This window comes from Bufo bufo, chromosome 6 (assembly GCF_905171765.1).
Source record: "Bufo bufo chromosome 6, aBufBuf1.1, whole genome shotgun sequence".
Lineage (NCBI taxonomy): Eukaryota > Metazoa > Chordata > Amphibia > Anura > Bufonidae > Bufo > Bufo bufo.
Genome location: NC_053394.1, coordinates 332,450,739 through 332,465,251, shown reverse-complemented (window position 1 = coordinate 332,465,251; position 14,513 = coordinate 332,450,739). Strand labels below are relative to the sequence as shown.

At 44.4% G+C, this 14,513-nt stretch overlaps 1 protein-coding gene across 1 annotated transcript in view; it reads left to right on the top strand.

Annotated features, from left to right (window-relative positions):
* The window catches only part of NECAB3 (N-terminal EF-hand calcium binding protein 3), a 145,132-nt gene that overhangs the window by 113,999 nt on the left and 16,620 nt on the right, over positions 1 to 14,513 (top strand). The window contains exon 10 of the mRNA XM_040436085.1: positions 1,496 to 1,608. Within this exon, the coding sequence (XP_040292019.1) occupies positions 1,496 to 1,608 (113 nt within the window). The remainder of the gene's footprint in view (positions 1 to 1,495; positions 1,609 to 14,513) is intronic.

The following is a 14,513-nucleotide window of genomic DNA, read 5'->3' as shown; positions in this document are numbered from 1 at the left end:
GACATGTCCTCTCTCAGGGGGCATGTCTTTTCCGCTGCAGCTCCCTCCCTGTAATCACAGCTTCCAACATTAGATACTGCTGTTGGAAGATGGAACTGAGTATGTGTGACCACCTTAGTAGGTGAACGTGCATGTTATTATCAGATTAAACACAAGGGGGAGCTATTATAATGAAGTTAAGAGAATATCTCACAACAGGAAAAAATTTTTAAAAGAAAGTACAATGCAAAAGTACCTAGTTTTCCATGCTGAATTATATTAAAGGTGTTATCCCATTTTTTATGTAAAAAAATGAAAATCAGATATCATATAGCACATGACAATCTCTTTCTAACAAAGCTAAACCAGCCCTGTTCCTCACATGGATCCAGAGATATCCCTATTCATTGCTCTGCTAGATTTATATCAATCTGGCAGTTTAAGGGGAGTGTATTTTCTGCTTCAGCTAAGGGGGTGTGGCCATGCTCTCCCTAATGTAGCTCAGGAGGCAGTTGAAGGAGGAAACTGAACATGTGCGGCCATCTCAGTGAGTAGGACAAAGAAATAAGGAAAAAGAACAAAGAGCAGGTGGCACTATACAGATATATTTTATTAAATAACTCACTGGCTATATAACATTTTTACTTACATTTAATTACAGAAGTATTCAAATCCAGGTGGTGGTTTGAAAACTGTAGAATATTTTTTGTGGGACAACCCCTTTAAAATATTATTTGATAAAGACAACCTTCATTGTATCTCATTAAAGCTATTAAAGGAACAAAGCTTCAACTTGATGCGACCCTTCTGCACCACACTCAGAAAGCTTTGAGATGAACCTAGGCAAATTGCCAGGACCAGATGGATTTTCACCAATGTATTAGGTTTAAGGATATTTTGGCTCCCCAATTGAAAAGTGCAATTATGCAATTATATTCAACGGGGCACATTGCCTACAGACATGCTCATTGCTTTATTTACAGTAATTCCTAAACCTGATAAGGGTCACTATAGTCCTGCAAACTATCGTCCCATCTCCTGCCTTAATGATGACCTTAAACTTTTTACATCCATACTAGCTAATCACCTTAATCGTTACCTCCCCACTGTGGTACATTCTAAACAGGTAGGGTTTATCCTGGGTTGGCAAGCACCTGGGAAAATTTTCCCTTGTCACCACCTGTGTACTTGCTGGGGCTTAAACCACCGACGTGAGGGATTTGGGCCTTTTTCCATACTACATTTCTCATGTATCTCACATTGCAGATTATGTTCCTACTGTTATTCAACCATTTTGTGCTTATGCTGCTCTTTCAAATCATATTTGGCATTATCCACTGCTATTGGATGCTTTTCCTTTTGTTCTTACTATTTTGCCTTACTATTTGATGGTGGCACATATTACATATGGGAGAAAAATAAAGCTGATTTAGGTGGTGGGCTGTGAAGGACATGTGGTCATGAATGACTATATCCTTGTTTTGTGAAACTATTTTTGAAACTTTTTATATCTTAGGAGATCCTGGTGGCCCAGAGACAGCTTCCAATCAATGGAGTCTATATGGATCAGTTCAAAGTGTCACTGAAGAGTTACAGTGAATTCACGGCCACCCAAGAACACTGCTTACAGTAAGTCCACCTGTCTTTCATTTTGCCTAATTCCAATTGGTTCAGTTATATCATTGCTGTAGTAAGTGCCAGAAAGTAAGAGTATTTCACATTGTTAGACCATTAGGTAGATGGGATGGAAATGCAACAACAAAAATGAGCTCAGTTGAGTTGTCAATTCCCTTCCCCCAGTTTTTACTAGTAGCGCAGTACTTAGCAATCTACAAAAATAAGCACCTGCCCTAAAAAATGTAAAAAATGTTCAGCATTTTGTATCAAGAATAAAAGCTAATGTGTTATCTTACCGTTGATTTGCTAACAATTGATCTAGACCTTGCCACTCGGCAAATGAATTGAGGGACCTGGTGGTGGAGAATAATGTGTTCATGTTAGAAATTCTATGAGGTACTGTCATGCCCTGCTCGGACGGTGTGCGGAGGTCTGTCAGATTGGCAGCACGTGTCTAAACTTTTGTTTGTTTTGGAATCATGCTGGGTGGGGTCATTGGCTAAAAATTGCCTTCAATCCCAGAGGGCCGTGCGGGTTATAGAATTCAGTCTGGCCTTGGATTCAAGGAAGGAAGGATTGTCTGTTCCAGCTCAGATGAGTTTGGTTTCTGTTTGTGTTGTTTGCGGTCTAGGCTATTTGTGTGTCTTCTGCCCCTTCTCCCCTTTCACCATCTCAGGGATTCTAGGGTGTTTGCAGTCCAGGCACGAGGACACATCATTCCTACCATCAAGGTCTGAATGTGAGCTTAGCAGCATAGGGAGAGAAGTCAGGGATGTGCTAGGAGGTGACCTTTCCCCAGCATCTAGCCTAGACACTTGTGTATTTGGTTGTCTGTGTATCTGAGATCCTGTCCACCGTGACATTATAACCCGCCATACTGTGACTGCCATTACTCAGCGGTTTTGTGATGGCGTCAATTGATGCACTGGTTGACCGCATGCAGGGATTATCCCTAGAGGTTGCGGATCTGCGTAGTTCGGTCACACAGTGTCAGAGTGTTCTGGCATCAGGTGCAGGTCAAATTGATGGGGAGCCTAAAGTCGCTCTTCCCGAGAAATTTACAGGGGGTGCGGATGATTTTATCCGCTTTAAAGAGTCATGCAAATTGTATTTTCGACTGCGTCCATTTTCGTCAGATGATGAAAGTCAGAGGGTTGGTATCATCATGTCTCTGCTTAAAGGGGACGCGCAATCCTGGGCTTTTTCTCTGCCGCCCGGTACTCTGGCCCTTCGGTCAGTGGAGGAATTTTTCAAAGCCCTGGGATTGATTTACGATGACCCAGATCGGGTCTCGATGGCAGAATCTAGATTGCTTAACTTATTACAGGGTGAACATACTGCAGAGGTTTACTGCGTAGAGTTTAGGAGATGGGCTACTGAGTCAGGGTAAAAAACGACCCTGCGTTACGTAGTCAGTTTTGTCAGGGGTTATCTGAGAGGTTGAAAGATGCCCTGGCTTTTCATGAGTACCCGGATACTCTAGAGAATGCTATGTCTTTGGCTATACGGTTGGATAGACGTATCAGATAGAGGTGAAAGGGTCCCTCCGTGCAAGGGATCCCTTCTGCGTGTGGTTTCGTCTCACCTGCTGCCCAGGGTGATATTGAACCCATGCAGTTGGATCAGATATCTTTTTGTTCTGGTAGGAAAAACTTTAGGAGATTACATAAACTATGTTACTACTGTGGAAAAAGTGACCATTTTGTTTTTGCTTGTCCTTTTGTTAAACCGCATGATGATATGAAAGAAAAAAAAAACGTCCTGACTCTTGGTAGCATGAATGGAGTAGTGGAACAAGCAGGTATGCAAGCTCCCTGTAATTCTAATTTTCTCCTTCCAGCTATGGTGGCGCTAGACTCAAGAGAATTTTCTGTTGAGGTATTCATTGACTGTGGTGCTGGGTTAAACCTTATTGACTTTCTTTTTCTTCAAAATCTGGGTCTAAGTACGTGCACTTTAGAAAGGGAGATTCCGGTGTTTGCAATAGATTCTTCACCTCTTTCTCAAAGGAGTCTCACTCATATTGCACATGGTATTCAGTTGAGGGTGGGTGATTCACATGTAGAGTTTATATCTTGTTTTGTCATGAGGGATTTGCCTGCTCCTATAGTCCTAGGTTTACCGTGGTTGACAAAACATAATCCAATTATTGATTGGCAAGCAAGACAAATTATTGGTTGGGGAGAATTTTGTTCGGAGAATTGTCTTGGCACATCTATCTCTGGGGTGTCCACTGCGGTTCTACCTCAATATCTCTCAGACTTTGCGGACGTCTTTTCGGAGGGTGGGACCCAGGAATTGCCCCCTCATCGTGACTATGATTGTCCAGTTAATCTCATCCCAGGAGCTAAGTTGCCAAAGTCTCGCCTTTACAATCTTTCCCAACCTGAAAGAGAGGTCATGCGAAAGTATATTGCTGAGAGTTTGGCAAAAGGTCATATTAGGCCATCTAAGTCTCCGGTGGCAGTAGGTTTTTTCTTTGTCAAGAAAAAGGATGGATCACTGAGACCGTGTTTGGATTTTCGGGAATTGAACTGTATTACGGTCCGGGATCCGTATCCCCTTCCTTTGATCTCCGACCTTTTTGATCAGATTGTTGGTGCCAGGGTGTTCTCCAAGTTGGATTTGAGAGGGGCCTACAATCTGATCAGAATCAAGGAAGGGGATGAGTGGAAGATGGCCTTCAATACACACGAGGGTCATTTTGAGAATCTGGTTATGCCTTTTGGGTTGACGAACGCGCCAGCGGTATTTCAGCGATTCGTCAATGACATTTTTCATCACTTGGTGGGGAGGTTTGTGGTAGTTTACTTAGATGACATTTTAACTTAGATGACTTGGTCCTCCTAAAAAACTGTAGGCATGCCATACTTTATGGTTAACCATATGAAGTTTTACTATGAATGGCATGAAGTTGTGAATCCAGGCCAGTCCTTCCTATTTACATCACTTCTTTCAGAATTTGGAGTTTTATAACACACAAACTTTTTCCAAATCTTTGCTGTTAGCTTGCTCTTTTTGGATATTTTTTGATCATTTGGCATTATAAAAGCCCATTCCTGCCATTTGATGATCCTTGTAGCTAACCAAAATTATATGCAAATTATATGCAGATTCTACAGAGATTCTACAGAGCATATTTTTTTTTAAACTCGCTTTATTGAAAAGTAACAAGCAAGAAATGCAATAAAACAGTCACATTCAAGTACAATCAATTACACATCACAATGCCTAGGTGTAATACAGCAATAAAGGTTGTCCTATTTAAGTCATTGATGGTCAAGACGTATCAGTAGTGCACTTAGCAGTAAGCATCCATACCAAAAACGATGACACATGGTTAATTCTCTACAGTGAACATTGATCCGGATAGCCGCAGCAGGTAACAGAACGTGATGAGACAATTAGGTTATAGAGTGCAGATGATCTGCCGTGGCAGTCAGAGGAGAGTCGCACCAGGGTCCCCATATCTTTTGGTGCTTCTGTGAGCATCCTCTACGGGAATACATAATCTTCTCAAAGGGAATTATTTTATTAACAAGGGTCTTCCATTGAGTGATCGTGGGTGGCCTGTCCGCCATCCACCTAAGAGCAATAGCTTTCCTGGCTAAAAACAGGACCTCCCTAATGAAGGTGAGTGTGTAGCGTGGTCTCGAATCCTCGTCTAAAATTCCCAAGACGCAAATCTTCGGGCAAACCGCCAAAGTATCTGGGATCAGGGAAGAAATGAGCTCCACTACCCCCCTCCAGAATGATTGAATGTAACTACAGTCCCACATCAGGTGCCAAAAATCCGCGCCCAACTGAGCACATCTATGGCATCCGGTGTGTGATCTTCTACCCATTTTATATAGCCTAGTAGGGGTGAGGTAACACCTATGCAGAATAAATAACTGAATCAATCTGTTAGTAAGGGACGGGGATACAGTTATCGGAGCTTCAAGGGCCTCACTCCACTCACCATCTGTCAATGTGGGTATATTCCCTCTCCATTTACATTCTGCACTCAGTGGAGAAGCTGAAATTTTAAGGTTGAGCAGATGTGTATATAAGGCGGATATCAGTCCCCTCGGTCCTTGTGTTCTGAAGACCCCAATGAGCGGATATTGAGATACTTGTCTTTTAAGATCTCTAATCTGGGCCTGAAGGGCGTGTCTCAACTGCAAATACCTAAAGAAGTGTGGCCTTAAGACACCCGCTTTGGTCTGTAACTGAGTAAAAGAGAACAGAATGCCATTCTCATAAAGATCTTTCAAATAGCAAACACCGTACCCTCTCCATATCCTCTCTCCTTCACAGTGTAACAAATGTGGAAATAATGGGTTGTTCCATAGTTGTATATCATCTGGTAAGTCACTGTATTGCTGCATCTTTGCAGCCCTCCACACCTGATGCGCCAGCTTGTGAATCAGTACGGGTGGACCTGTTAGAGATAACGGGCCCTCCAAAACCGGCCACAGGGTGGAGAGATGCAAATACTCCTGCAAGTAATATTCTGAGTTAGGAAGCACATCCTGGGTCACCCATGGCACCAAATAGCGCAACTGGCCGGCAAGGAAATACAAGAATAGATCCGGCAGGGCTGCCCCGCCCTCGTCCCAGCTCCTCTGTAAGGATTTCACGGCCAATTTACGTCTGTTCTTACCCCATATAAATGTTGCCATGAGAGAGTGAAGTTTATCGAAAAATTTGCGTGGTATGGGTACACACGCATGTTCCAATAGGTACAAAGCTTTGGGCTGAAGTATCATTTTGATTAGGTTTACGCGTCCCATGATAGACAACGGTAGGGTATTCCAAGACTTAAATTTATCTATGAAATATGACACCAAGGGGCTCGTGTTTAGGTCATGTGAGGTGGCAGGGTCTTTAGTGATGTTGACTCCTAAGTATTTGAATTTGTCAACTACCATTAGATTCTGATATACCGATGGCCACTCTGCGGCCCATAGCGGCATTATGGCCGATTTTGCCCAATTTATGCATAGACCAGAGAAGACCCCAAACTGCTCAATCAATGTGATTGCTCGGGGCAAGGTAACCTCCACTGAGTCCATGTACAAAATGAGGTCATCAGCATATAGGCCCAGTCTGTCCTCCCTATTTCCCATAGCTATGCCTTTAAAAACACTATCCTGCCTGATTCGTAATGCTAAATGCTCGATAGCTACCGCAAACAAAAGAGGCGACAAGGGACATCCCTGCCTGGTCCCCCTGTATAGTGCAAACGTTGACGATAGAGAGCCATTGATCAGAATATTCGCGGATGGGGATTTATAAATGATATTGACCCACCTAATGAAACTAGGACCAAAACCAAAACATCCAAGGACGTGTTTCAGATAAGGCCACTCTACAGAGTCGAACGCCTTGGCTGTGTCAAGCGCAGCCAACGCCCACAGTCTCCTGTCCGCGCAACCCAGCTGAGCAATAACCTGCGCCCTACGTATGTTGCTGGAGGTAGATCTACCAGGGATAAACCCAGATTGATTCTCATGTATAATGGACGATATTACTCTGTTCAATCTGTTTGCCAGAATTTTTGTGAGGATTTTGTAGTCTAGATTTAATAACGATATAGGGCGGTACGACCCACACTCTGTAGGGTCTTTGTCAGGTTTTAACAAGACTACAATAGAGGCCTCGTACGACGATTCTGGAAGACCGTCAGCATCCAGGGAGGCGTTATACATGCGCAGAAGCTGTGGTGCCAGGATATCCCTATATTTAGAATACACCTCCAATGGAATCCCGTCTGGCCCGGGGGCTTTGCCTAAATTAAGTCCCGCTATCGCCTCCTCTACCTCTTCCAGGGTGAATTCCCCATCCAGCATTTCCCTATCCAGAGCAGACAGTTGCGGGTGGGAAACCCCCTGAAGGTAGTCCTCTAGTATCTGTGTGGTATACTGAGCACGAGAGCCATACAGGTCTTGATAGAATTCCCTGAACCGATCCAAGATACCCTCAGGCTCAGACACCACCTCCCCTTCCCTGTCGCTAATGCGTAATATCGGCGGAGACATGTTATTCCTCCTCACTACCTGCGCCAGCACCTTCCCCACCCTGCTGCCCTGTTCAAAGGTTTGTTGCTGCATGAAAAGCATCCTACGGTCACTTTTTTCTTGCAAGTGGTTCATGTACTGTCTACCCTTCATCATCCAATCCTTCCTATTCTCTTCAGTGGGGTCTAAGACATATGCAGATTCTGCATTCCTGCACTGCGTGCCCAAGTCCTCCTCCCTACGGCGAGTGATTTTCTTAATGTAAGAGATGGATGACTTAAGGCACCCACGCAGGAAGGCTTTCAGAGTCTCCCATAACAGGGCCGGATGAGTGTCAGCTGAGTTAACAGCGAGGAATGAATGGAGTTGGTCAGGTATCCTATCATTCAGGGACATTAAAGATAACCAGAACGGGTGTATGCGTTGTTTGGGCACACGGACAGCACAGTAGGGATCAGTGATTGAGGCCATTATAGGTGCATGGTCAGATGGACCCTGGGATCCGTAATGTATCTCTCGAGTAGTCATAAAGGTGCCAGGGGTGCCCAGGAGGTAGTCAATCCTAGATAAGGCTCCTCTAGAAGGAGTGAAGCAAGAGAATTCAATTCTGTCTGGGTATCTCTCCCTCCAAATGTCCAACCACCCAAGCTCATCTAACAGGCGAGCCAAGGCAGTTTTACCCGGAGTCCGTCTGCAGGAGTCACTGGACGGGTTGCAAAACCTATCCTTCACAGCGTCTAAGGTCAAGTTGAGGTCCCCCATGCCAAGCACCCCGGCCGACGGGAACTGTGCTGCAAATCCTGCCGCAGCCTGTAGCAGGGAAAGATTGGCAGGGGGGGGATTGTACATGTTTAGAATCACATAAGGCATACCATTAATGTGGGCGTATACAAAAACAAACTTCCCCTCAGGGTCAACAGACGTGTGATGAGGTTCCCATCTGACCGCCCTGTGGATCAATAATGACACCCCTTTAGAATACGAGTTGCCATATGCACTTTCCACCCACTGAACCCATGGTTTCCTAACTCTCCCTCCTGTGTCCGTGGTGAGGTGCGTCTCCTGCAGACCCAAGATATGCGGCACGAAGCTGCGGATATGTGAAAACACAGCCATTCGTTTCCTAGGTCCGCCTAAACCTCTGACGTTCCAGGACATCACTCTTAAACCCGCCATGATAAACACCAGGTAAAGACACAAGGATAATCACCCCTCTCCTGGGGTTCACCAAGGCAGGAATAACGTGCACTGTGTAGGACTCTCACATCTTGCTTGTTAGACATTGCATCAATAGCGAAAAATATTGCAAATACACTAAACCACCCCAACAGGGGGTAAACATAATCACATCTATGTGAACAAGTGGCCATGTGTTTGGGGGACCTGCACGGTGAATATAGGTGAAAACCCAATGCAGGTGGAGTAGCTGGCTCCCCCATTTGAAGTTATATCTGCTGATTATATGAAAACTTGGCATGAGGAACTGCCCGCAATTAGCCCTCAATGACCCTGAGGCCAGTTAACCATATGAATTAATACTTTACCCAGCTCTGACTTGGATCATTGTTGGAAAGCAGAAGCATAGGGGAACAATAAAGTAAAAGTCATGTATAGGTATAGGGGCAAGCAGGGTACAGTCCACGCAGCAACTTTTTCATCTCTCAGGCATGTCCATGAAGAGCTTCAGATGCAAGCCAAATCATCTGGGAGGGGAACGTCGGCGTCTCACAGCCAACCAGTCCTCCGCTTCGGCAGGATTGGAGAAGAAAAGTGACTTGTCGCCATCTACAACTCTCAGGCGAGCAGGATACGCCATGGAATATTTGAGGTTCAGCTCCCGGAGGCGTCGCTTGATAGAGACAAAGGTAGCACGTTTCTTTTGAAGGTCAGCAGAAAAATCCGGATACAGTGAAATGTTCGCAGAGCCTAATGATATCTTCTGTGCGACCCTGGCCTGTGCCAGAATGAGATCTCTGTCCCGCCAGTTTAACATGCGAGCTAGTAGAGGTCTTGGGGGGGCACCAGGAGGTAACGGCCTGGCAGGTACCCGGTGCGCCCTTTCCACCGTGTACGCAGCTGAGAAAGCAGCATTGGGAAATATCTCTTTGAACCATCCCTCCAGGAAGACCGCTGGATCTGGGCCCTCGGCCCGCTCAGGCATGCCAATGATGCGCACATTATTGCGCCGCGCACGGTTCTCGAGGTCGTCACATTTCTGGCGAAATAGCTCCACAGACGCCTCCACTGCAGTGATCCTTGCCGGTAAGGGATTGGTTAGATCCTCCAGGTCTGATACTCTGGTCTCGGTCACTCGGACCCGCTCGCGCAGCTGCTGCACGTCTTGGCGTAATAGGCCCAGGTCCACCCTTACCTCATCTATCTTCCCGGTCAGGGAGACCTGGCACCCAGTAATGGCTGCCATGAGTTGCTGGTGAGAGGCTTGCAGGGTGAATTCAGGTTCAGCCTCCGCCTCGGTGAGTGGCTGTTGTGACGACTGGTTCCTGGTGCTGGCCGCACGTGTCGGAGACGGAGCCGCAGCGCCATGTTGGGAGTCCTGCCTGGCAAACTCCTTTAGTCGCTCCGCCGCCAACTGTGCCTTGCTGGGGCTCATGTCAGAGGTAGAGCGCTGGCTGCTGGTTTAGGTAAGCTCGATGGGGCAAATTTCAGCAGATGTGGGGATCAGGATGGCTCAGGATAGTTGGCGGGAGCCGGAGCTTCACTCAGATGCGGCCGTCCATTACGGCAGTTGGCCACGCCCCCCCTACAGAGCATATTTAAGAGTCCTGGCCCTGGGAACATCAATATTGTAACTCAATAGCAACAGGGAGAATGACCGAGGTTTGTGATCTCAGACAACATAAAAGGTCCCACCAAGGTCCATCTGCCCCTAGAGAAATGTCTGTTCTCACCTCTGTGGTTCAAGGAGTGGCCACCCTTTACCAACCACGGATCATCACAACATTGGGCAGAGGTTGCGTTGCATATCTAGAACTCGCCCCTCAGTAAACACATGTTTGCGATGGATAGCTACTTTTTGTTGATGGACTAGCGCTTGGGGGTGACAGCTTAGTAGAATGCCGCCAACATTTCAGTTACAAAATAACATACAGTAGCCCACCTTGACTTAAACGGTCTTCATCGCTGAAAGTCAATCAGTTGGAACATTTCTCTTGCTAAGGTCACCCCGGGTTTAGAAGTTTCAGATTGGATGAAGCATTGTAAGCCAGGCCACTTTTGTTCTAAACCACACCTTATCCTGCTAAGTTACACTCTCTTGTTTAACTCTATACAAAAAGTGGCTAAAACACATAATAAATGTGGCACAATTTTTTAGAGGAAATTAAGCCAGTATTCTGGTGAATTTAGCTTAGTAAATTTCTCCTAAACTTTATTCCTACCTGTGGTACATTGCCTTTTCGTTACATTTTCTCTGCAGTTGAATTAAACATTTTTTCCTATTTAAAAGGGTTTTCCGGTAATTAAATTTTAGACCATTAGACAAAAGCTAAGAGTAGGTTCACACTGATGTTTGGAGATTTCATTATCAGATCCATACTACTGACAGCAATAATAGCACAATATGCAGTGTTAGGCCTCTGTCACTTGTCCGTGATGAGATGACATCCGTGGCAAGCTGGTCAGTGAAGGATCTGTGTTTGGTCCATGTGTCCATCTTTTGCCTTCAGTCTTTCATCTGTATTCCAAAGGACCAAACCTGGATCCCATCTGTGTTGTTTCTGAGGTTTTCATGGACCCATAGACTATAATGTGCGTGGGGGATCCGTAATCACAGACAAAAATAGAGCATGCTTCTATAGTGTCATCATGGAAGCACAGTTCATGGAAAACCACTGTTGATGACGTGCTGACTGTTGAAACCGTGGACAGCTCACATCCACAATTTGCTGACATGTGAAAGAGGCCTTATTCTTGCTGTCAAAATGACAGACACCCTGGTGGAATCCTGGTGGACCTCACTGAATTTGGTTTTGAAAAAGTTGTCTGGTTTTCAAGGAAGATGAATTGGAATATCTACCACAAGGGATGACCTTTGCCCCAACATAAAATGTCCAACAACCCGTGGAGTGCTTGCAGCTCTATAATCTTAGAAAGCACAACAAATGGAGGGCCAGACCACCTCCTTAGATAGAGTTAGATCCACTGGTTTGGACTGAGATTTTTGACAAGCACATACTGTATTGATGTGATATATGGTTGGCCATGCGTTGTACATGTGACAGATATTAGTAGCTACCTTAGGTTACCCGCTCCTTTAAATGTAACCTTGGTTCCTGATCTGTTCTTCTATATAATACAAAGTATATATTATTTCATAGCTGGATAAAAAAAAACATTAACGTATAACCTACTTCCATTATGCGTACTTTAGCGTGTATGTTTTTACAGATTCAATTCATGGAAGAATATATCAGAATAAAAAGTCAAGGTGTGATTCTAACCAGATCTAGAGAATGACTCAGTGTTCAGATGATAAATGTCACCTTTGAATTGTGTGGTGGGGAAAGAAGAATTATTTTATCTCGCTGAACCTTTGAGTGAGATGTTACAGCTGACAGAAGCACATCTAAAAATGTCTCTTAAGAAAACATTCTCCTTGGAAAACTTTTCTGGAAAATTGTTTCCTAAAGTCTTAATCCTATGGAATTTCTATACTATAATACAAAACGAGAAGGAAAGGGGTTGTATTTGTATATTTACCACGTTTTCCATCACATGGCCATATCTTCTATCTATGTGCTATCCGAATTTTTAGCAGATAGCACAAAGATGCCTTCATTATTATAGGTGTGCATAAAATGGACAGCACAGAGATGTCATCTGTGTTCTGTCCGCATCTGTATGTCCATTCCGAAGATTATAGAGCATGTCCTAATCTTGTCTGTATTTTAGATGAGAATAGTCATTTCTCAATAGTCAATGGAGTATATTCAGACTATGGTCTTGTTACCAGTGGGGTACCTCAGGGATCTGTTCTGGGACCCATATTGTTTAATATCTTTATCAGCGAAATTGCAGAAGGCCTCGATGGTAAGGTGTGTCTTTTTGCTGATGACACAAAGATTTTTAACAGGGTTGATGTTCCTGGAGGGATACACCAAATGGAAAAGGATTTAGGAAAACTAGAGGAATGGTCAGAAATCTGGCAACTAAAATTTGCAGAGCGCGGCCCCGATTTTGGGTCCGCAGCTCCGCAAAAAGATAGAGCATGTCTATTCTTGTCCGCAGCTTGCGGACAAGAATAGGCATTTCTATAGGGGAGCCGGGCTGGTGTGTTGCGGACCCGCAATTTGCGGGTCCGCAACACACCACGGACGTGTGAATGCAGCCTTAAAGGTAGGCAGACAATGTCATAGAGCAGCAGGAAATGCTAGCAGAATGCTTGGGTGTATAGGGAGAGGCATTACTAGTAGAAAGAGGGAGGTGCTCATGCCGCTCTACAGAGCACTACTGAACAGACAGACGTTTCTCAGCATTAGCCCCCAAGATCTGGAACTCCCTCCCAGAACATATCAGAACAACATCAGATTACCTGGAATTTAGGAAGCTGGCTAAGACCTGGCTATTTGTGTAGGATGACGTAGGGGCTCACAAATATAGCCGTCCACAAGCGCTTCGATCGGATTGAGTTCCTCTAGAGCGCTATACAAGGACTTAGTAACATAACATAACATAACAGCACTAGTGAGACCTCATTTGGAGTATTGTGCGCAGTACTGGAGACCATATCTCCAGAAGGATATCGATACTTTGGAGAGAGTTCAGAGAAGAGCTACTAAACTGGTACATGGATTGCAGGATAAAACTTACCAGGAAAGATTAAAGGACCTTAACATGTATAGCTTGGAAGAAAGACGAGACAGAGGGGATATGATAGAAACTTTTAAATACATAAAGGGAATCAACAAGGTAAAAGAGGAGAGAATATTAAAAAGAAGAAAAACTGCTACAAGAGGACATAGTTTTAAATTAGAGGGGCAAAGGTTTAAAAGTAATATCAGGAAGTATTACTTTACTGAGAGAGTAGTGGATGCATGGAATAGCCTTCCTGCAGAAGTGGTAGCTGCAAATACAGTGAAGGAGTTTAAGCATGCATGGGAAAGGCATAAGGCCATCCTTCATATAAGATAGGGCCAGGGGCTATCCATAGTATTCAGTATATTGGGCAGACTAGATGGGCCAAATGGTTCTTATCTGCCGACACATTCTATGTTTCTATGTTTCTAGTGATCGAAGTAAGACAAATTATTTTTTTTATTGAGGTCGGACGACCTCTTTAATGGCCACATCGCTATTGTAGTCTTGGAGAACCCATAAGATCTTAGTATTAAAGATGAATCTCATCTCTTGTGGGGTTGTCCCACCAAAAATGTTCTACATTTTTGAAACCAGAACGTGGAGCTGAATTACTTGTAATTAAAAATTTGGTATAGCCACTATGTTAGTCAATAAAATGTATCTGTATGGCGCCACCTGCAGTTTGTTCATTACCTTATTTCTGTGTCCACCTCTGTAACATCACTGAGATGGATGCCTATGCTCAGTACCATTCTTCAACTGCAAGTGCTATCTACTGTTAGAAGCTGTTACAGGGAGAGAGCTGCAGCAGAAAGGACTCACCATTGAGCTGTGAAAGGAAGCGAGCTGCAGCAGAAAGGACACACCTCCTGAGAAAGTACACACACCCTGAGCTACCAGCCTGAAATTAATCTAGCAGAGTAATTGGAACAATTGAATGGGGAGATCTCTGGAACCATGTGAGGTACAGGGCTGGTTGTAGCTTTGTTAGAAAAAGATTGTCATGTGCTATATGATGCTGAATTTTAAAAGGTCACTGAGTTTTTATAAAACTTTTGATATGTCATGGAGACGTATCAAAACTTTTGATCTGTGGGG